The sequence below is a fragment of the Suricata suricatta genome, chromosome 5 (genome assembly GCF_006229205.1).
Source record: "Suricata suricatta isolate VVHF042 chromosome 5, meerkat_22Aug2017_6uvM2_HiC, whole genome shotgun sequence".
Classification (NCBI taxonomy): Eukaryota; Metazoa; Chordata; class Mammalia; order Carnivora; family Herpestidae; genus Suricata; species Suricata suricatta.
The window spans coordinates 82,188,910-82,209,194 of NC_043704.1; the positions used below are offsets into that span (position 1 = coordinate 82,188,910).

Consider the following 20,285-nt stretch of genomic DNA (forward strand, 5'->3'; position numbering starts at 1 on the left):
GCCACCTTCAGCGGTGGGAAATCCAGGAGGAAAGACCACGAGTCTACCCTGCAAAACCCAGAAGCAGGCAGGCCGTGGGAGCGAAGCCGAGTGGCTTTAGCCCACTCCCCGCTCCTTCCTGCTCCCTCCTCTTACCAGACCCGCCTCCCCGGTACAAGCTCCTCCCTCTCCCGACACCGGCCCCCTCCTCAAGGCCCCCACCCATCCGTGGCCCGCGCACCGGACAGCCGCAGCCCGATTCCCCAGCCCGTGCCCGGCCTCCGCCTCTTACCCTGACCCGCCGGACTCCGAGAGCCGATACAGCCCATGGCCGGGCACCCATGCACGCTAGCCCGCGCTCGGGGTTCGGGCCATCGTCTTGCAAAGGGTCGGACCGCGGCCGCTACCGGGGAGGGGAGAACCCGTGAGAGGGGAGGGGGTGGGAGCCGCGCGTCCGCCGCTGCTCCCCGGAGAGGGAACCGGGCCGGTGACGTCAGCGCGGGGGCGTGGCCACCGCGTCACCACCCAAGACAGGAGGGGCGAAACACGTCACAGCAACGCAGGTGCGGCCTTGGGCCGAGTCCGGAACCGCCTCGTCCTCTCCTCCCAGGCCAGACTGCGGAGCGACCCGAAAGCAAGGGTGGGCAGGCACACAGAGGGACGGAGTCGTTGCATCCAGCCCCATCTTTTTACAGATGAGACCTTGAAGCCATAAAGGAATTCTCCAGCTATAAACAGCTTGAAACCCAGGGCCTCTTCCATGCATAGAGGTCTGGATCAGTGTATTCTGAAAGCACCCCACAGCTATTTGTCTCTTCTCCCCTACCAAGCAACAGGACATCCCACCCGGTCTGCTTCAAAGGTACAACCCTCCAAACTAACCCTCCAACTCCCAGTCTTGGACAGGGAAAGAGGCAAGAGGGGTGCCAGGTACAGGGAACAGTGTTACAATGCCAGCTCTGGAAAGGAGGCCGCTCACCTATCCATACCCCTCCTCTAGAGGGAGCAGGCCATAAAGCAGGGAGGCAGTGAGCTTAATTGAATTCATATTTAATAATTACAGGCACCGTGCCCCCCCTTCCCCCTGCCCAGGCAGCAGCAGGGGTGGTGCAGGGGCTGGGGCATATGCCCCCAGCAGCGAGGACGGCAGTCCCATGAGTGATTTTCAGAAAATAAAAAAGGACCCCAGGGGCAGGCAGTGGTGCCCCCCCCAAGACACACCAAATTTCAAGACTTTATATATAATATATCTCTGTGCCCCAAGGGGAGGAGAGGGACACCTGGCAGCATCCTGGAGGGGGGCCCCAGGCAGCCCCACGCCATCCTGCCTCTTCAGCCATTTTATTAGCTCAGACACATCGCACTACAGGCACCCACTGCCACCGCCGCTGCTGCCGCCCCACTCTCCCCCCCACCCCCCCCGCAGTCCAGGCGGCTGGCCGGGCCATCTGAGTGTCCATGGGGCTCCAAGTCCCCGGCCCCACCCGCCCTCAGTTGTGGTCAGACTCCTCCTCCTCCGCCTCACGAAGCCACTTGAAGAAGGCTGTGACAGATTTTAGGGCTACGCCCTTGCCCTGTTGCTCAGCAGGATCCTTGCTACTCTCCCAGCTGTAGAAGGCATCCTCTTTCACCACGTCCTCGTCATACAGCGCATCAAAGAACATCCGAAGCAGGTCTGTAAGCAGGCAGAACAGCAGTTAAGGAGTGCTGCCCACAGCCACCCCAACCCACTCCCAAGCTCCACTGTTAAGAAGTTGGGCCCTGACCCACCATCCTGACATTTGTGTGTCTATTGATTGCAGAGTGACTAGGTAGGTCTCTAACAAGATGTTAATCTTACTTTACAGTCTAAGACTGCTGCACACACATGAATAAATCATGGCAAAAGCTTACAAACTTGCCTTACCTCAGCAGCTTCTCTACTTGTGATATATTTAATGAGGAAAACTATATACAGAATTGGTAGTCCTAAATTTGGGAATCACGAAAGTCCCAGGTATATCACTCTCCAAAATCAAGGGTTTATAACCTGGAACATTCACTGGCCCCCATTACAGATCTTGACAAGCTCTGGATCCCAATTTCCTCTTACTTTCCATATATCTGAACATAGATATCCTCTCTAGCCTTGACACTTATACGTGTGCCGCATCCCTTGTCATCTTCCTAATCAATTCCTTTAGGTTCAACTCCAGCACCCCTCTCTCGGACCCTCTTTCTCCCCAACCTGGCTTCTAGTTAAGCCCTCCCAAGCGCTTGTCCTATAAATCCTGAATACAACCTATTCCATTCCACACACCGCACTGCCAATCTTTCCTAAGGCAAATGGAGGCCAAGTAGTGAATACATTTCTTCTGAATAAAGAAATAAAGCATAACATCTATAGTCCAGGCCTGGGTTAAACGCTGACAGTCATCTATGACAAGCTGCAAGCCAGGAGGTTTCTCAGGGCACACACCCCCTCAAATCCACAACCACCACCCGTGGAAGCCCCCCCAGCCCCATCCTATGGCAAGAGAGCATTCGTCCCAAATCCGGTGCATGCCCACCCTGGAGACCCTACACAATCAATTATCCACTCTGCCCTGTATCTTCAAACCCAAGATTCTTCCACCTAAACACAAAAGGCCTCCTTTACAACCACTATCTCTTACAGTCAATCAAACATTTTGTCTACATTTGCTGTTTTCCTTTTTTCCCAGCTCTGTCAAGAATTCCTCAGCCCTTTCCAATCCAGAGTGCCCCCTGGTCTACCAAATACTATTTATGCCAGAGGGCCTCCCTGTTTTTATGTTCCAAAGGCCCTAAACATTCAGCTCTGCTCCTATGGAACTCTCAAGAAGCATCTAGCATTACTTCCCTCTCCTAAAATTACTTTGTCCTTTGTTGATGGGCCCTGTCCTCCACTGCCTCCAGGCTCTATCCCATACTCTCATCGCTCTCCTTCGGGCAATCCCATGTCCTCCGAGGACTTGCACATGTGTTATCCTGCGCCAGCTTCTCACAGTTCGGCCACCAACCCTGACCTCTTCCTTTCCAAATGAATCCCCATACCTAGCTGTCTTCCTGACTCTTCTGATCACCCCCACTCAGGGACCACAAACACAATTACGACCAAACTCAATCTGATCCAGTGTTTCCAACCCCCGGTGAACAGTACCACACCATCACCTCCTGGCTCAAAGCATCCTGGAAGTCATATATTAACTTATTCTCTTCTCATCACCTCTCCCCTTCAGGCCAGTGTTATGTCTTAACTGTGGCTATGCCCCTCCCAGCTTCACTGCCACCAGCAACACAACCCACTGCTTACTTCCTGCTCTTGCCACGTTCACACTTAACCCATTCCAAACCACTCTTCCTACTAATGGCCAGGATGATCTAAAAACTCAAATCCCACAGCCGCTTCCTGTCCTTAGGCTGAAGGCCAAAATTTGTCCCATGGCTTAGACAGCCCTGCATGACCTGGCCCACATCTATCTCTCCAGCCCCATCTTGCCTCATATACACTGGCCTTTCTTGAATAGTTCTCTTACTTTGTGTCAAGTACTCTCTGCCTGAGGGCCTTCCTTTACACACACAGGTCCTTCAAATCTCCCCCTCCAATTTGTCATTTAGCTACCATTTGTCACTTCCCACTCATTATCCTTTAGACTAGGTATCCCCAAGAGAACACCCCACAGGACCCATCTTCTGACACTCCCCACCACCCTGTTACTCTATGCCAACATAGAACTGGGCTCGACTATCATTGCCAATGTCCCAATGCCCTGGCACGTACCTATTTGCTAAATGCATAATCTCAGGCTTGTTAACCTAAGCCTCAGTCTCCCATTAAGAAAAAGGGAGTAACAGCAGCATCTGCCCTACACAGTTGTGAGGATTAAATAAGGCAAAAAAAAAAAAAAAAAAAAAAAGCATCTCAGTCCCATGCCAGGCCACCAGAGCACTCAGTATTTACAAACTGTTACCACTTTTCACCTCCGTGCTCCTGCCTGGCACAGAAGAGTAGTCAAGTAAGCTTCATAATGAGAGTCTACCTTCTTCCATTTGTAGGCAAAGAAACAGATAGTGCAGGGGGAAGGAATCCATCACCAGGACATTTTGCTCTATGACCAGGTCCCTTTCTTGGGTTGAGACCCTCTCCGTGACTGCCCCCTGCTCTCTGGCCACTCGCCCCCACCCCTACAGCCCGACTCTTACTGGCGGGCTGTTCTAAGGTCACTACAAGGGCCTGGAGCGCGTAGAGTGCCTGCAACTCCTTCTGCTCATCACATAGGTACTTCTGTAGGAGTTTCGCTCGCGCTTTCAGCACCGCGACATCCACTCGGAGGGGCGTCTCAACTACAGGAAGAAAGACAGGATTAAGCAAATTAATACACCCTTAGCCTTGTCCAGTCCACAACTAGGAGGCAAAGACCAAAACCTCCCTCCCGCCATTCATCTGCTGGGCCCACCCTTGCCCCACCATCTCCCTGGTTCCTCTTACAGATAATTGCAGAATAGCAGACAGCTGTCATGAGGGCTCGAACTAGTGTGTTGGATGCTACCTGCTGCTCATTCAGGTTGGCCTGGGCAGAAGAGAAACAAATGACCTGTATGTTCTAAATTGTGTCCCTTCCCGCACACCAAAAACTTCCTCTCCTGTATGCCTCTCTCCCAGTACCCAGGAGAAACATACCTCTATCCAGTCAAACACCCGCTGGTTACTGCTGCCCTCCTTCAGCAGCTTCTCCAGCTGTCTGCTCAGCTCCTCAGAGGAGAGCATCCTCTGGCCAGGGGCTTCTGACTCCTCGCCCAAGGTATACTCCACCTTCTACAAATGTAAAGACCCAATCAGAAGGTAAGTATACCACATGAGTGTGCCGAGGGAAGAGGGAGAAGAATGGCCAGTCCCAAATGCTAGAATTAACCTAACTCCAGCCGCAAACCTGTTCAACGACGAATGCACTGACGTCCTGGCCTTCAGGCAGAAATTCTTTCCAGCTGAGTCCAGCTTCTCGCCACAGCATTCCCACCTTTTTGGGACCCTAGAAAATCCAAGACCAATTCAGCAACTCTCTCTCCCTCCAAGTCTAGTTCCACAAATGTCATCCAACAAATATTTACTAAAAGCCCATTAGGTGCCTGGTAGGGGCTCAAGATGTTACAGATACACCAAACGGGCACAGTCTCTCCAGGCCTACACACTAGTACTGCCACCCAAAGACACAAGGATTCATCTATCACAGAGCTAGGAAATGGAGAGGAATACCCTAAGAGCCTCTCTGAAAGATGTCAATTAGCTTTCACAGAATCACCTTTACTGAAAAAGGTAAACAACCAAATCCAAATACCTCATCCCAGCCTTCCACATTACTTTACATTTTTTTCTAAAATTGCTTAGTTTTCCATTATTCCAAGTTAACAAACACTCATGGCAGAGGACAACTTCTAACATTTAAATACATCTTTTTGGTTACTAAGTCCAGAAAATTTTAGAAGCAGATCTATCCCGTCTGCCCCACCCCCAAGGCAAATCAGAAATCCTCACATAAACAATAGTCTGAGTCCACTTTCTGTTAGGGGACAAGGCATTCTGAAGACATGACTCTTATAATAACTGAAACTCAAAATGATGGCATTAATCCTGAATAAGATTATTGTACCTCACGAATTTTAAAGATACTCATTCCAACACCACTAAAATTGATTGTCTCACAGTTGATATAACATTTAAACAAAAGGCTGTAAGTCCTTTCTTTATTAACAATGCACGAATAACATGCCCTACCACCTACTGCACCACAGGTTCAATGAACACAGTAGTTCAACGTGTGTTTCTCCCTTTTAAAAACTCAAACTACCCTGCTACACATTTCTACCCAAAAGGCTTAATAGGACACTGGAAGAGCAATTCCTTTCCACTACAGTCTCTCACTGGTCCAGGTCCTAGGGGAGCTAAACTTTTTTTTTTTTTAATGTTTATCTTTGAGAGAAAGAGAGACAAAGAGTGAGCAGGGAAGGGGCAGAGAGAGAGGGAGACACAGAATCCGAAGCCGGCTCCAGGCTCTAAGCTGTCAGCACAGAGCCCAACGCGGGGCTCGAACTCAAACTGACCTGAGGTCAACCACTTAACCACCTGAGCCACCCAGGTGCCCTGGGAAGCTAAACTCTTAAAAGTGCACTTCCCAGCTCTCACTACCACAGAGTACACTGCCCAACTTGCCTTTCCCATCTCTCCACTATAACATTTGCTAGTCACCACTTAACTTTCACAAAGCAGTCCCAGTGCCCTTCTGGAAAGACTTTCTGTCATGAACATTACCAGCCTCACAGTACTTAAGACACTCCATTTTTACTATTTTATTTCACGCTTTACTTCACACTGTTTTTATTACACTGTCATTTCTTACTTTTCTCTTACAGCTGGTTTCCTATGTTTTATTCACGTTGGTATTTCCAGGGCCTAGTACGTGATTAGTAAATATTTTTAAAGAATGCTAGCTGAACCAGGGTGCTTGGGTGGCTTGGTCGGTTGGGCAACCAACCTTGGCTCAGGTCATGATCTCATAGTTCATTGAGTTCGAGCCCCACATTGGGCTCTGTGCTGACAGCTCGGAGTCTGGAGCCTGCTTCAGATTCTGTATCTCTGTCTCACTCTGCCCTACCCTTGCTCACACTTTGTCTCTCTCTCTCAAAAAAAACATTGAAAGAAAAACAAATTTTTTTAAATGCTAGCTGAACAAATTCATCAATCAATCGAGGGCTTAGGGTCTTAGATTCCCATTCTCCTCCAGCCTTCGCCAGAACTCCTAACAGGAACTGGTCAGTGCCAACCTTGACATTTCCTCTCCCAGGTACCAACACAGCACTACCGTCATCATGAACACCATCCCACCCAAGGTCCATGAGGCTTTAGAGTCACCGCAAGCAGACAAAACTGGATGGTGTGAGGAGAAGTCCTGACACATCACCCCCCAAGCATCACTCACCATGCTTTTGCATAGAAGCCCCAAGATCTCCAGCAACAGAGAAGCAGCTTTGCCCATGGGTCTCAGAGGTTTTGTAATCTCTCTACAAAAAAAAGAAAAATTTACAGGGAGTGTTGACAGCCTCCAAAGCCCTCTAAACACACTACCCCATCCCTCCCTAAACCCAGGCATAAAACCTGCCATACATCCCTCCCCTCCCCACCTTTGTCTTTACCTCTCTTGAATCCCACTCAAGGAGGCTTACCTGAACAGCTCCCCCACAGGTACCCCACCTTCCTGCAGAATGGGGGTTATGAGTTCTGCTAGGTAGAGCCATACGTGGGGGATGTCAATTTCCATGTCTTCAGCCAATTCTAGGATTTCATACAGCCTGCAAATGGAATGAATTCAAAGTCAGGGCATTCTAGGGAAGACAAGCCAGACCTCCCACCCTCCATCTGGGGCACCACGGCATTGTTAAACGATCAACTGTGGAGCCCCTGGAGAACACTTCCTAAGGATGGGGTAATTAAGCCAAAGCCACACTCTTGTCCTTGCATGGTACACCCCTATCCCTGCCAGAAGATCTGCTGACCAGGACAGTTGAGGAAGTACATTTTTTTTTTTTAATTTTTTTTTTTATGTTTTTTAATTTATTTTTGAGAGACAAAGACAGCGTGAGCAGGGGAGACACAGAATCCAAAGCAGGGTCCAGGTTCTGAGCTGTCAGCACAGAGCACGACGCAGGGCTCAAACCCATGGACCGTGAGATCGTGACCTGAGCCAAAGCCGAAACCGGACGCTTAGCCAGCCGACTGAGCCACCCAGGCCCCCCAAGGAAGTACACTCTTATCCAAGTTTCCACAGGTCCTACAAAGGAGGGGAAGTGTGTGGGTATATAACAGTAGGAGGACCTCAGAAGACATACCCTTGGTAGTACTGAGCAGTGGAGAGGTGTCCGGCAAAGAGCAGCTGGTGCAGCAGCCGCCCCATATGCTCACGAGCGATGGTGCTGCGCTCTAGTGTGGACTCAATGCCATGCCGCACAAAGATGAAGAGCAGGGAGGGTGAGGCCAGCTCCTGGACGCACTGCACTGCCTCCTGCAGGTGTGCAGGGCAGGAGGGAGAGGGCAGTCACCGTCTGGTCCAAACCCCACACTCCATGCCTGTCGGCACAAGTCCCTCCCTGCCCACTCAGCTGTCACTCAGACCCCTCCCTCTGCTTACCTTCATGTCATTGAGATGGAGATATTCTTCAATGATGGCCTTGGATTTCTTTTCTAGCTCTTCCTCAGAGAGGGCAGCCTTCGGGGGACTCACTGGGGGGAGGGTGGCTTCTCGCTTCACTGAAAGGGGAAAAACACATTGAGGACTTCAGTTCCAGTTTTCCTAGAAAGAAGAGCCCAGAGCTCTGAAGACTGGGGACTGGCTAGTCCCAAATGTACCCTTCCTCTCCCAGCTTCTTACCAGCATCTCGCCCACGGTCCCGATCCTCCGTGAGGCTAGCTGCCTTGCGCAGTCCCTCAGGCTGAGAGGGCCGCTCTCTACTCCGCTCCTCCACTTCCTTGCTGAAGCTCCGCTTGGTGGCAGGTGTCCGAGAGCGATCGAGCCGTTCCCCACGATCACCTCCCCGTTCACTACGCTCCAGGCGGTCTCCCCGGTCCCCAGCTTTCTCGCCTCTTTCTCGGCTCAAGCTACTCCTGGAGAAAAAATAGGCATGTCACCACTCACCTATATGGCATAGCTGCTCTCTTATGTTAACTATCCGACATGCTAAGCAACTGTAGGGCTGAGTTCCTGGCATCAGGAACGTGCTCTAATCTAGCCAGGGGTTCTGAGCATTACAGGTGAGGATTCCTACGGCAACCACCAAAGCCCAATCGTAACACTCTTGGCGTGAACAAAGACAACCAGGAAACCTCACCTCTGTACCACACGTCTGCTATCTGTGTTTTCTGTAGGTACTGCTTGTTGAAGGGCTGAGAAGCGGTTCAAGGTACTAGTAGCTGGACGAGCAGCTTCTGATGCTGAGGAGGCAGAAAGCCCAGATCAAACTCTCTTCCTACTGTCTTCCATTCTATCTCCTACTCGTCAGTTTAGGACACTGGGTCCTAGTCCTAACAAGAATGCAATTTATTCCCCAGCCCCAAACATAGGTAGGTTACTACCTAATCACTTTGTACCAAAAGCCTTCCCCATAGACAAGGCTCTGCCTCAAGGAAGAGAATAACCACCCATCTCCTTACAATGGCCTCCATACCTGCGTCAGAGGGCTTGGCTCCTGAGCCTCCACTGCTGCCCTTGCCCCAGCTCAATCGCCCTCCAGGTGCAAAGAGCTGGTTGTTAGAATCAATGGAGCCAGGCTGTGGAAGGAAAGGGGAGTGGAGTCATGAGTCTAATCTGGCCAAAGCCGGCAGCCACACAGTAGCAAATTGCCTAGACCGGGGGAAACTTTTCCTGTAAAAGGCCAAATAGTAAATATTTTAGGCTTTGCAGGCCATATAGTTTCTATTTCAACTACTCCACTTGGCCGCTGTAACACAAAAGCAGTAATACATGATACTTTAAGGAAACGAGAATTGTTATGTCCCAGTAAATCCATGGATACTGAAATTTACATTTTGAATAATTTCATATTCCATAATACCCACTTTATTTTTTTCAACCGTTAAAAAAACACAAAGGCCATTTCTTAGCTGTGAAATGCAGAGAAACAAGGAATGGGCCAGATTCACCATGAGTTTCCGACACTGTCCCAGACAGATGTCAACACCCCCCCAACACACACCAGAGCTGGCAGCCCTGTCACTAGCAATCAAACTAGTCTTAGAGAAAAAAGTTAGCCATCCCCTTCCCAACCTCAGAAAATGAGGGGACCAAAATCCAAACCTATGAGCAATGTCCATTTGATCCCTCTTTCCCTTCCCATGACTACCACCCCTGCCTCCAATACACACACCCCTACCTTGGTGATCTTGGTGAGCCGTGAGGTGTCAATAGGGCGGCTGCCCTTGCTGATGGGGACTGTGTTCCAGCCACCATCATCCACAAGCGGGAGGCCTCGGCCTGGGACAAAGAGGAGAGCATATTGCAATAATGAGTAACTCCTAGTAGCCCTATCACCTGGGGCCGCCCCAGCCTCCCTTCCTCAGATCCTCAGTTCCATCATGTGGTCTCAGTGGCCCAGACACGTGGCACTAACAAGAAGTCATCAATGGAAAGCTGAACCCCTTACTCTGCCCCCTCCTTAATCTGAGCCTCAAACTCACTAATAGGTGGGCCTGGAGGGCCACCCCGACGCTTGTCGCTGCCCTTGGCCATTAGCTGCTGCACTTTTACATGCTCCCAGTGCTCCTCCATCTCAGCCTCTTTGTGGATCTGGTCAATGGTCTTGGGACCTTGGTCTCCACGGCGTGGCACCCAATTGCTCTGTGGGTACAGAAGGCCAGTCACAAGATAGTTATATCAGATGGCCAGACAAAGCCATATTGGGAACTGGGGTCTACGGGGTACAGGAAGCAGACTACCAGTGAGAAGAGGACACACACCCGTCTCAGATCCAGCACGTCTTGCAGCATAAAGCGGATTCGGGATGAAGTCTTCTTTTCCTTAATTATCTTTTCCATCTGGTTGAAATACTGATCCATTCGGGGCTAGGAAGAAGCAAAGAGATCAGGTCAAGAACTTTATAATACCTCACCTCCAACTATTCCAACTATAGGCCTCCTCACGCCTTCAGCTCCATCACTGTGGCTCAGTGGCCCACACAGACAGCCCGACAAGAGGTTCGTCAGTGGACAGCAGGCCCCTGGCACTGCTGTCCTGTCTCTTCCACATCCCAGAACCCCTACCTTGGCTTTTTCAAAGTCCAGATCTTTGCCAATGGTAGTGAGCAGACGACAAAGGCATTCAAGAGACTCTTCATCATGATTCTTAAGTAGTTTAACCACACAGTCATGCATTATTGCCTCTGTTAACATCTTCAGCTTAAACAACTCCCCAATAAACTTGATATTCCCTAAAGAGCGCCGCCGGGCTATGTCTCGAGCCTCTTCCAGCTCTTCCTTCAGGCGTCCTCGTTCTTCTGCCTGCCAGTTATAGGACAGAAATCCATCAAAAAACGTACCGAGCCACTGGGCTAAAACGTCTCTCCTCCCCCATATCTGGATTCCTAAACCTAGCAGCAACTACTCATGTCTTAAAGCAGAGAAACCTCCAAAACATCATGAGCCCCACGCCCCCCCTTACTCCCACCCCCAATTCTACAGCAGAGTATCACCAAGAGGGACAGTGGGGTTGGTGGGTTTTCTCTCACCGTAGCAGCCTCATCCATCTCTTTTTGCTTCTTCTCAAAAACCTCATCATCATCTTTGTCTTTCTCAAACTCCTTCTGACATCGATTCAACAACAGTTTTCGGAAGTTTACAGTCACTGTTGGCTTTTCTGTAGTGGGCACTTTCAACTGTATGCCAAAGAGAACGTCACATTTACACTGGTCCCACGTGGGAATGCCCTCCAAGAGTCTTTACCTAACCCAGGAAGACCTCTGGCCCCCAATCTGCCTCCTTCTGGCTGCCATCAACAGCACAGGTTGGTAGAGAACCAAGAAACTGGACTCAAGGAGTCTCAGGAAGAGAAGTAGGAACCTAGACCACAAAGTTTAGTAACAGTGGAAACTAACCGCCATGAGGCAGCGGCACATGTTGGCATAGGCCACAGAGAAGTTGGGCTCTGAAATGGCCTTCTCGAAGATGAGGTCAATGACTCCTTTGAGGCGTTCTTCAGTGTCGATGGCCAGCTGTGTCACCTGCTTCATCAGCTGCTGGAACATCTGGGGTGTCAGCTTATTTAAGATGGAGCGCACTCTGCGGAACAGGTCCTGACAGAGGGGACAGAGAAGACACAGGATCCAGTGAGGTTCTCAGAAGAACAGAGGTCACTGAGAAGGACAGTGGAGGGTGGTAGGGACTCAGGTGCTAGTGGTAAGGATGACAGAAATGGGCAGCTGGGTGGCTCAGTCAGTTAGACATCCAACTCTTGATTTCAGCTCAGGTCTGATCTCACGGTTCATGAGATTGAGCCCCATGTCAGGCTCTGTACGTTCCAAGAGGAGCCTGCTTGGGATTCTCTCTGTCTCCCTCTCTTCCCCTCCCCCGTGTGCACATGTGCTCTCCCTCTCTTGCCCTCTAGATAAACATTAAAAAAAAAAAAAAAAAAAAAAAAGGATGACAGAAACAAAGAGGGCAAAGTTGGCTCAGAGGGCAGACCTTGGAAAGAAGAAATGGAGACCAAAAGCAGCACGTGCCAGTACCTGGGTTTTGCTGCCATCAGCATCCTCTTCCCCTCGATCCTTATCAGCAGCTGTCCGCTTGCTGCTGGGTTTCCAGGCTTTCTCTGCTTTGTTCAACTTTATATCTTCAGTCATTAACACCGTGGCAATGATCTTGCGTGGTTCCTTTCGGGGGCCCTGCTGAGAGCGCCGGGGTCCCAGACCAGCCTGCTACGCAAGGGTAAGGACAAGTAAAGACACAGAGCTAATCAGCACAACCTGTGACACTGCTACCATACATCTCCAGGGCAGATTTCTCCCCACGTCTCAGCAAGACAATGGAGCCATCCCCCAAACCCCCTTGACCATCTGCCCCTCTAGCCAGTCCCACTCACCGGCCCTCGGGGAAGCTCCCCACCTGGCCCACCCCTTGGGGGCCCACGGTTGCTAAGGGCTGGTCGGCCAAGGTTGGCAAAGGAAGGAGTGAAGTCTGGGCCGCAATTTATGCCTTGAAGTCTAGCAGGGTCCAGTGGCCGCAGGGGTGTTTTATTGGCCTGCAAAGAGGATACAGAAGGCATGGGAAACAGGTTATGGCTCTTGACTACTCTTTCAGGACCTCAGGCACCTCCCCCAGCCAGCCAGCCAGCCCAAACTGACCCTCCCCCTCAAGCCTACCAACCTTATCCAACACTACATCGCTGATATGAGGCAATCCCTCCGGCTTCTGCATACTGGCAAAGATGAACTGAAAGCCAAGCAGGAACTCACGGTCATAACGCTTCTTCTCCTCAAGGTTTAGAGGCTTCCACTGATCTACGAGGAAGACAAGATGAACCAATCACACACCAGTCTCCTGGGGCCCTAGCAAGGATAGTCAACCCTTCTCAACTCTTTCTTCAGCATACCTGACTTGTATTCATACTTCTGCTCCCCTGGCTGGATGTTCTCAGCATTGTGAATTTTGTCTTCCTTTGAGTCCCAGGTCTCATTGGCTTCGTCTGGGCGGGGGGGCACACTGCTGCCCTCAGGCTCTGGACCAGGGCTGGTGCCTACAGGAGGCTGATTTTCCACCTCTGGTACTCCTGGGTTCACCTGTAACCAGAGGACACCCCATTTTGGTTACAGTATGATCACTGTTCCATATCTAAACGCTAACCTCTCCCCTCCATGACTTTCTGCTCCCTTACCTCCTTGAAGGCATCTAGAAGGTCTCCTACAGCCTCCTTCTTATTGAGTTCCTTAATTTTCCGTCTCCTCTTTGGCACAGACACTGCCACTGTGTGGGGGGGAGGGGGAAGTGGGCACAACTTATGAGGAACAAATGTGGAAATAACTGGGGAAATAAAAAGCAGCTACTATATTTCCTCTTTCCAACATACCCACTGCAGACTTAAAATTCCTTAATCTCGGAATTTTAGCTCTTAGGGTCCATGACAAGGCTTCTATGACCCAGACACAGTGGCACAAATGAGAGGTCATGAATAAAGAGGAAAAAACCCACATCTTTCAGGCTACCCCACTTCCACCATTCCGTCACACCTTACCTTGGGTGGCTGCTGCTGCCTCCAAATTCTGAGGCAGGTGGGTTGCAACAGGGGTGCTCTCTTGGGGAAGAAGTTCCTCTCTTCCTTTCTCACCCTCAGCTTCTCCTGTTTCTCCTTCTTCTTCATCTTCTTCCTCTTCCTCCACTTCCTCCTCCTGGGCAGGGGAAGCAGCTGGAGGAGCCATGGCTGGCGTGGCAGAGAGGGCAGCAGAGGGAGCCACTGATGCTGTAACCTCCTTGGCCTGCTCCTGTGGCTCACTGACTGGGCTTAAGTCCACAGCTGGTGGCGAGGGGGCTCCGTTAAGCAGTTCCTCAGGCTGGGCAGTTGGAGCAATGGGCATGGGGGATTCAGAGGGACAAGGCGGGGGAGGGAGAGGAGCAATCTCCGGGCTCGACTCAACCTCTGGTTCCAGATCCTCAGACGAGACCATGCCATTAGGTTCAGGTAGAATTTCCACTTTGTGAGATGAAAGGGGGGTGGGAACCTGGAGAGGACTGGAAGAGAACTCAGATTCCGGAATCGGTTTGCTAAGTGTCACTTCTACTTCCAGTATGGGTTCAGCGAGGGGAGTGGGTTCTGGAGAGAGGCAATATGGCTCCCCAGTTTCACGAGGCAAGGGGGTGGATTCTTCTACAGACATCTGGATCATCCCCGTTGTCACAGTGTCCCCAGAAATGGAGAGGACTGCGAGATTAGGCTCAGACCCCGATTCCAAGATTGGGGGTGGTGATGGGGTCGGACAAGGTGACGCAGGCCGGGATTCTGAAGGGCTGTGCTCTGGGCCAGACAGCCCCGGCCTGCTCCCAATGATTGCTCCCTGGGACCGGTCATCTGCACCACAGGAAAGATGACGAGTAATTAAAAGCAGGTCTTCACTGCTGTTGTTCCTTCTCCTCCCAGCTAAGACATTCCCAGCCAAGACATTCCCAGCCTAACTCACTCCCACATCTTCTCCTACTTAATTAAGCCTTTCCCCTTCTTACCCAAAATGTGATCTACCCACAAAATCCCACTACCTAAAACCTAACTCATTCGTCTTTGGCACCCAAGTTAGATCACTTAACCTCCTCAGCATTTGAAACTGTCACACTCCTTCTCTCATAAAAGCCCCACCTGCTTACCTACCTGGCCGGACAACAACAGCAACCTGGGGTGTCTCCCCATTAGCTTGAGGTTCCAAACCGCCTCCCGTCTGCAGGACACAAAAAGTTACCAAGTTTACCCTCAAGAGGCCCACAACCCTTCTCTACTAAAGCCATTTTTACTTTAAGCCAGCCTAAAAATCCAGGGAAACAAGGAAATAAATCCCTTAGTTGAAAGAAAAGATTAAAGGACTAGGGAGTCCAGGTCAGAACAGCCATCCTAGCTACGGCCTCACTCAAAGAGCAGACAGTACCTGGGGAGGGGTGGGTGTGGAGGCGGTGCGGGCCCCAGACATGATCTCCTCCGTGATATCCTTTCCTCCTTGGTTTGGATCTCGAATTCGGATCTGGGAAAAGAAAGCTCCAGGATGAATGGGAAGCAGAGGGAGCCCACCTCTCCACCCTGTCCCACTCCCAAGACTCCAGGCCAACCCCCCACCCCCCACTGGGAAGCAGGTGGGTGGGTGCCAGAAACCCCATTGAGTTCTACTGTCAACCTATCTAGCTAATCTTGTACTCCATGCCTTGGCCCCCACCCCTAAGAGACCCTTGACCTCACAGAGCAATCTCGTACATCATAATGCCCCTCTCTTCCTCATCCCTGCCCCACCAACAGTCCCCAAGTCACTGGCTGCACATCCTGGGGCCCAGGACCCCCATCTAGCACCCATCCGGCTCACTTGTGGCTAGTCTGCCTGATCTCTGGGGGCAGGGCCCAGATCCAGTGGGTGGAGCCAGGGTGACTCAGCGGCTTCCCCAGCCCTGGCACCCTATTCTGGGCACCACGCCCAGGGTTTGAGGATTGAGCAGAGGCGGAGGCCTCAAGAGCTTCCAAGACTGGGAGGTGGGGGGTGGGGCCACAGAAAACAAACCATTTCCAAGACAAGCCACCAGAAACCCAAAACCAAATGTAGACCTTATAGAGCCTCCGAACCTGGGTCTCTCAGGAACTCCTGCACTAGCCACTTCTGTTCTTCCCATGAGCTGCTTCTACACTGAAGTCTTAGTACCTTATACCTTGCAGAGAACCTGAGCACTTCAGATCCCCATTCTCTAATCGCCCCCAGCTGAAGATCTCCTTCCTCAACTTTCTGCTCCCTGACCCACAATGCGCCTGACCTTGATTCTCCCTTTCCCAGATCCCCTTGCTGCTACTCACGGTCTTCCGCTCCCTCTTGGGAGCAATCTGGGGTGGCTGGTTCATCAAAACTGGGGCGGGGGCCACACCAGTGGGAAACTGCTGCACACCCTGGGCTGGGTAGTAGGCGCCAGCTTGGGGGGAGGGAGCGAAGGAGGAGGAAGAAGGGACAAAGAAGGATGGTGTCAGGGCCCAACCATATAGGAAGGTCTGCTTGAACACCTCCCATCCCCAGAACCTCTCATCACCCAGAGCCGGCCCCTCGCCCTGCCCCACCCACCTCCCCAAGGGAGTTAGGTGTCTATCAAAGCTGGGGAACCAGTCTGAACTGCGTTTACAAGAATTCCCGACACTGACACACACACACACCTTGTAGGCAGGCACTCCTTCTCCTCCACACACCAGCTACCACTACCAGGACTTGTTTCTCTTCTACCCTATAAGGTATAATGTATGCCCCCCACCCCCAGCAACACACACACGTATTCTGAGGGAGCAGCAACTACTCAACCTGAAACAGAATCAGGTCTTTGGCTGGGAATGCAAAAACAGATTTGCCAACCCTGTTCCACTCAACGTGAGTCCAGTTCCAGTCTCCAGCCCTTTATTAAGGGGCAAGGAAACAAAGAGTAACATTATGAACCAGGCCCAGGACGTGGAAAAATTAATTCCTTAAAGCAATGGTCTCCAAAATGGGATGCATTCTTTAATCTCATCCATAATCTCCACTTGTTTGTTTTTAACAAGCAGCGTGTGTTATTTGTTTAAATGATGCATATGTATAAACAAACAAGACATACAGGTATTAGAGGTACATACTCAAAATTTTTCCTGATAGATGATCAAAAAATTTTGGAAACCACTGCCATAAAAAAGACTAATCCTTTCCTAGAATATAAATGAAAAACAGCTACAAAAACCTCTCAAATCCACATTACATGGGCTCCCACCAACCACAGAACAAGCGTCACGGGGAATGGTTACTAACAGGCCCTCAAACTTGTGCGTGATCCTATGATGTTGGACTCCCAACTTGCAGCAATAGGATAAAACACTTCCTGCCCCCCACCCAACAACAGTTACATATTAAGCACCAATTCCTACTTAGTCCTATCATTCTTAAACGAAGAATGAGCCTAGGAATGGTCTAGGAATTTATAGGTGAGTTTAGATGCTCCCTGGGACTCACTCTCAACCTAACTCCCTCCCCTGCTTACCATAAGTTCCAAACTCTGTAGGGCTTGCACCCGGATAGAAGCTTGGGGCTCCTGGCTGTACAGGATACTGCTGTGTCGGGACAACATACGTGGAACGCCCCTGGTGGGGAAGGGGGAGGAGGGGAAGGCAGTTGAGGGAGCTGAGTACCGTATCAGACTACAAAGAGACCATAGGGCAAGACAGGACAAGCCAACTACGGGCAATGACCAAAAGTAGTCCCACCTCTGGAGAAGAGATGGGACTGGAGGGTCAGGCTAGGGGACGTGAGGGTTCAGGCTTAAGGTTCCATGGCTTCCAGGCCCCAAGCCTCCAACCTCACCTGTCCAGGGATGTAGTAGGCCCCTTGGGAGGCTGAGTAGGAGATCTGGGAAGGGATCATCATTACTTGGGATCCAGCAGGGTAGACATGGGCAGCTGGGCCAGGGCGGGCGGGGGCTGCACTCTGCACTCGGGAGGCTGCACTGCTCGGGGGCTGGGCCCGGCTAGGGTAGAAGTGCTGTCAAGAGCGAGGAAGGCAGTTGGCAGTGGGAAAGGGAGGAAGTGGACAGCAAAATGGCCACTCCACGTCTCTAGTCTGGAGAGAAATACTAGGGGCTTTGGAGCACAGGGACCAATCCTAAGTCACTTGACCTACCGATGATTGAGTGACCTCTTGTACTCACACATACTCTCCACATTCAGGTATATACTTTGTACTCATGAATATACTCCTCACTGCCGTGCATACTCATGTCACTTCCACCAGGCTACCCCACTGCAGAGGCTTCCTAACACCCAGATGCATCATGCCTAAGTAAAGCCCTTTTGGGCAACATACTCCCAGCATGCATTGCTCCACCCTAAGGTACTGAGAAGCTAACCACTAACATGCAACAGTCTCCCAGTTCCCAGATATGCACTCTGCAAGACTTAGCTTCTAACATGCATCAGTCAGCTTCAGACCAAGGACCTTAACAGCAAACATGTCTCCACCCTGAAAACCCCCAGTCCCTGTATCTAGCCCTTCACTAGGGTGGAGGATAATGGTGAGACCATGAGAGCGTCCAGGATTAGCAAAGGGGTATTACCTGCAGAGACCTGAATCCTCCCTGAGAGCACATGGGGGCAGGAAAGAAGAGAATTATCCCCAAGGTGATGAGGGGGGAAAATGAAGGAAGTAGGACAAGAATGCTCCCACTTACTGAGGAAGAATTTAGGGAACAGAAAAAGGCAAGAACCAGCTGGAGTGTTCACCTTGCCATAGTCCAAAGAGAAAGAAGGGAAGGGGAATGGAGCAACCACAACCTCCCAGTAAAAGAAGGAAATAGGAAAACAGGAGTTGGCAGCAGGGCCCAAAGCACTGCTGCCAATTCTCAAGGCACCAGGACCCCTACTAATGCCACCCCACTGACTACATACTCCCCAAGGGGCCAGCCACCATAAGTAATCAACAGCACAAAGTGCAGAGACACGTGAAAAAACACAGAGCAACTGTTAGGAAATTGGGGCAGATACAGGGCCTCCATAGTTTCCATCCTAGGCCCAAACTGACCTAAGTTTTCCATGGCTCCCACCCCAGGTCCCCTACTCCCCTCCCCACAGCCCCTCACCTGGCGGGGCTGAGAAGGCGTGTTCATTTGTGTCGCTTGTGGCGTACTGAACACCACCGGTGCTGTCTGCCCCGGGGGAAACGCTGGCTGAAGGGGGGAGACCAGAGTTCAGCAAGAGGGAAAACCCGGATGGGGCAGAAACCCAAGCTGGTAAAGTAAGGGGAGCAGAGCTATGGCAAGAGCTTCAGCAGTCCACATGCCCCCTCTTCCCCATGACAGCCCCTGGAACAGCCCAGGGGCCCTGTCTCAATTTGGCAGCAGGAAGCTGCACTTTGCCCTGACACAGATGGGGGTGGGAAAATCCAGAGGTTGGAACCTGTTCCTGACCAGCTGCCTGGTCTCCCCCACCCCCACCCCAGTCTCTGCTAATTCCTCCCTAATTACCTGTGGGAGTCCAGGGGATGGGGCAGGTGGGGGGCCTGTGGGCTGTGGAGCTTTGTTCATTTCATTTGGTGCCACATCAGGGTCCCCCCAGCACCTGTTGGAAAAGAGTGGAGCTCAGAAAGGAGGAGACCCAAGCTTAAGGCAAATGGAGTGGGGGAGGGGTTGAAGCAAGGGCAGGGTTCCACACTGAGTCCCCGAGGAGGCGCGAAGGGGTTGAAGGAGCAGAAAAGATCAAGCTTACGTCCCCACCAACACGTTGTCAAACCCGCATTACCTCCAACCACCCCCCTGGTCTGCTGAAGCCGGCCCCTCACTCACCCCCTCGGTTAAGAATAAGTCCACGGTGCGGCTTACAGGTTCTGGGCATCCGAGGGCCTGGGGTTGGGAGGTGAGGGGTATCAACCTGGCTCCGCGGGGCCCAAGACCAACCAGACCGGAAATTCCAGGTCTCGCTGGCACCAGGCTCCCGGATCACAAACAGAGCTAGCAGCTTCGGCCGTAGTGTCCCCACCCCCCCACCTGGGGACACCGGGTTCGCGGCCAGGCCCAGGGGCACACAGGCACGCCTGCTGCGGGTGGCTGCGGGGGCACCCGCGCGGGGCCAGACGCGAGGCCTGCCGCCGCCCAGGAGTGGAGACTAGGAAGGGCGGGAGTCGGGCCGTAAAAGGCCAGGCGGGCGGTGGCCGAAGAGAAGCCGGTTTCTAGCAAGTGAGGGTCGGCCCGGAGTGCGGGCGGGGCCGGGGGCTCCTCCCTGCCCGCCGCTGCCGCCTCCCTCCCCTGCGCCCTCCCTGCGCAGCGCCGGCCAGTGCCAAAGAACAACGTGTCACTTCCCGGCGGCCGGGCTGCAAAGGGGGAGGGGGCGGCGGGTCGGGAACCACGGTGCCTGTGCCCGCGGGGCCCCGTCGAGTCAGGCCGAGGTGGCACTTCGCGGCCGGCGAACCCGGCGTCCTCCCAGCCCGCGGGGACCGCATATTCCGGCCCTGCGCTCCCCCACCCCCACCCAGCAGCCAGGCCGGGCCAGGCCGGGCACACGTGGGCCAGGGATCGGGCCCTGGCGGGCCGGGGCCCG

At 52.1% G+C, this 20,285-nt stretch overlaps 1 protein-coding gene and 3 non-coding genes across 12 annotated transcripts in view; all 4 read right to left on the reverse strand.

The window, feature by feature from the left end:
* Positions 1-1,013: 1,013 nt before the first annotated feature.
* The window catches only part of EIF4G1 (eukaryotic translation initiation factor 4 gamma 1), a 19,705-nt gene continuing 433 nt past the window's right edge, over positions 1,014-20,285 (reverse strand). Inside the window, exons 2-34 of one of the 9 annotated variants that reach the window (XM_029939738.1) lie at positions 19,535-19,591; positions 19,217-19,310; positions 18,833-18,919; positions 18,311-18,331; positions 17,563-17,739; positions 17,243-17,342; positions 16,047-16,159; positions 15,142-15,234; positions 14,871-14,937; positions 13,746-14,576; positions 13,389-13,477; positions 13,107-13,293; positions 12,881-13,014; positions 12,597-12,755; positions 12,244-12,429; positions 11,614-11,811; positions 11,248-11,394; positions 10,784-11,020; positions 10,481-10,585; positions 10,202-10,361; positions 9,898-9,998; positions 9,193-9,295; positions 8,857-8,959; positions 8,400-8,632; positions 8,160-8,278; positions 7,861-8,033; positions 7,198-7,323; positions 6,954-7,035; positions 4,911-5,009; positions 4,661-4,795; positions 4,469-4,550; positions 4,183-4,323; positions 1,014-1,654 (exon numbers count right to left, since the gene is read on the reverse strand). In XM_029939738.1, the coding sequence (XP_029795598.1) occupies positions 1,470-1,654; positions 4,183-4,323; positions 4,469-4,550; positions 4,661-4,795; positions 4,911-5,009; positions 6,954-7,035; positions 7,198-7,323; positions 7,861-8,033; positions 8,160-8,278; positions 8,400-8,632; positions 8,857-8,959; positions 9,193-9,295; positions 9,898-9,998; positions 10,202-10,361; positions 10,481-10,585; positions 10,784-11,020; positions 11,248-11,394; positions 11,614-11,811; positions 12,244-12,429; positions 12,597-12,755; positions 12,881-13,014; positions 13,107-13,293; positions 13,389-13,477; positions 13,746-14,576; positions 14,871-14,937; positions 15,142-15,234; positions 16,047-16,159; positions 17,243-17,342; positions 17,563-17,739; positions 18,311-18,331; positions 18,833-18,919; positions 19,217-19,276 (4,833 nt within the window). In that variant the 5' untranslated portion in view covers positions 19,277-19,310; positions 19,535-19,591 and the 3' untranslated portion in view covers positions 1,014-1,469. Of the gene's footprint in view, positions 1,655-4,182; positions 4,324-4,468; positions 4,551-4,660; positions 4,796-4,910; positions 5,010-6,953; positions 7,036-7,197; positions 7,324-7,860; positions 8,034-8,159; positions 8,279-8,399; positions 8,633-8,856; positions 8,960-9,192; positions 9,296-9,897; positions 9,999-10,201; positions 10,362-10,480; positions 10,586-10,783; positions 11,021-11,247; positions 11,395-11,613; positions 11,812-12,243; positions 12,433-12,596; positions 12,756-12,880; positions 13,015-13,106; positions 13,294-13,388; positions 13,478-13,745; positions 14,577-14,870; positions 14,938-15,141; positions 15,235-16,046; positions 16,160-16,844; positions 16,914-17,242; positions 17,343-17,562; positions 17,740-18,310; positions 18,332-18,832; positions 18,920-19,216; positions 19,311-19,534; positions 19,592-20,285 lie in introns of those variants that run through there. The other 8 variants (XM_029939737.1, XM_029939740.1, XM_029939739.1 and 5 more) reach the window with 8 other exon arrangements.
* Positions 10,077-10,152, reverse strand: LOC115293095. The gene has a single exon (XR_003909356.1). It is a non-coding gene; the product is annotated as a small nucleolar RNA SNORD66 (small nucleolar RNA).
* LOC115293096 lies at positions 10,656-10,731 on the reverse strand. The gene has a single exon (XR_003909357.1). It is a non-coding gene; the product is annotated as a small nucleolar RNA SNORD66 (small nucleolar RNA).
* Positions 13,614-13,688, reverse strand: LOC115293097. Its single transcript, XR_003909358.1, has one exon. It is a non-coding gene; the product is annotated as a small nucleolar RNA SNORD66 (small nucleolar RNA).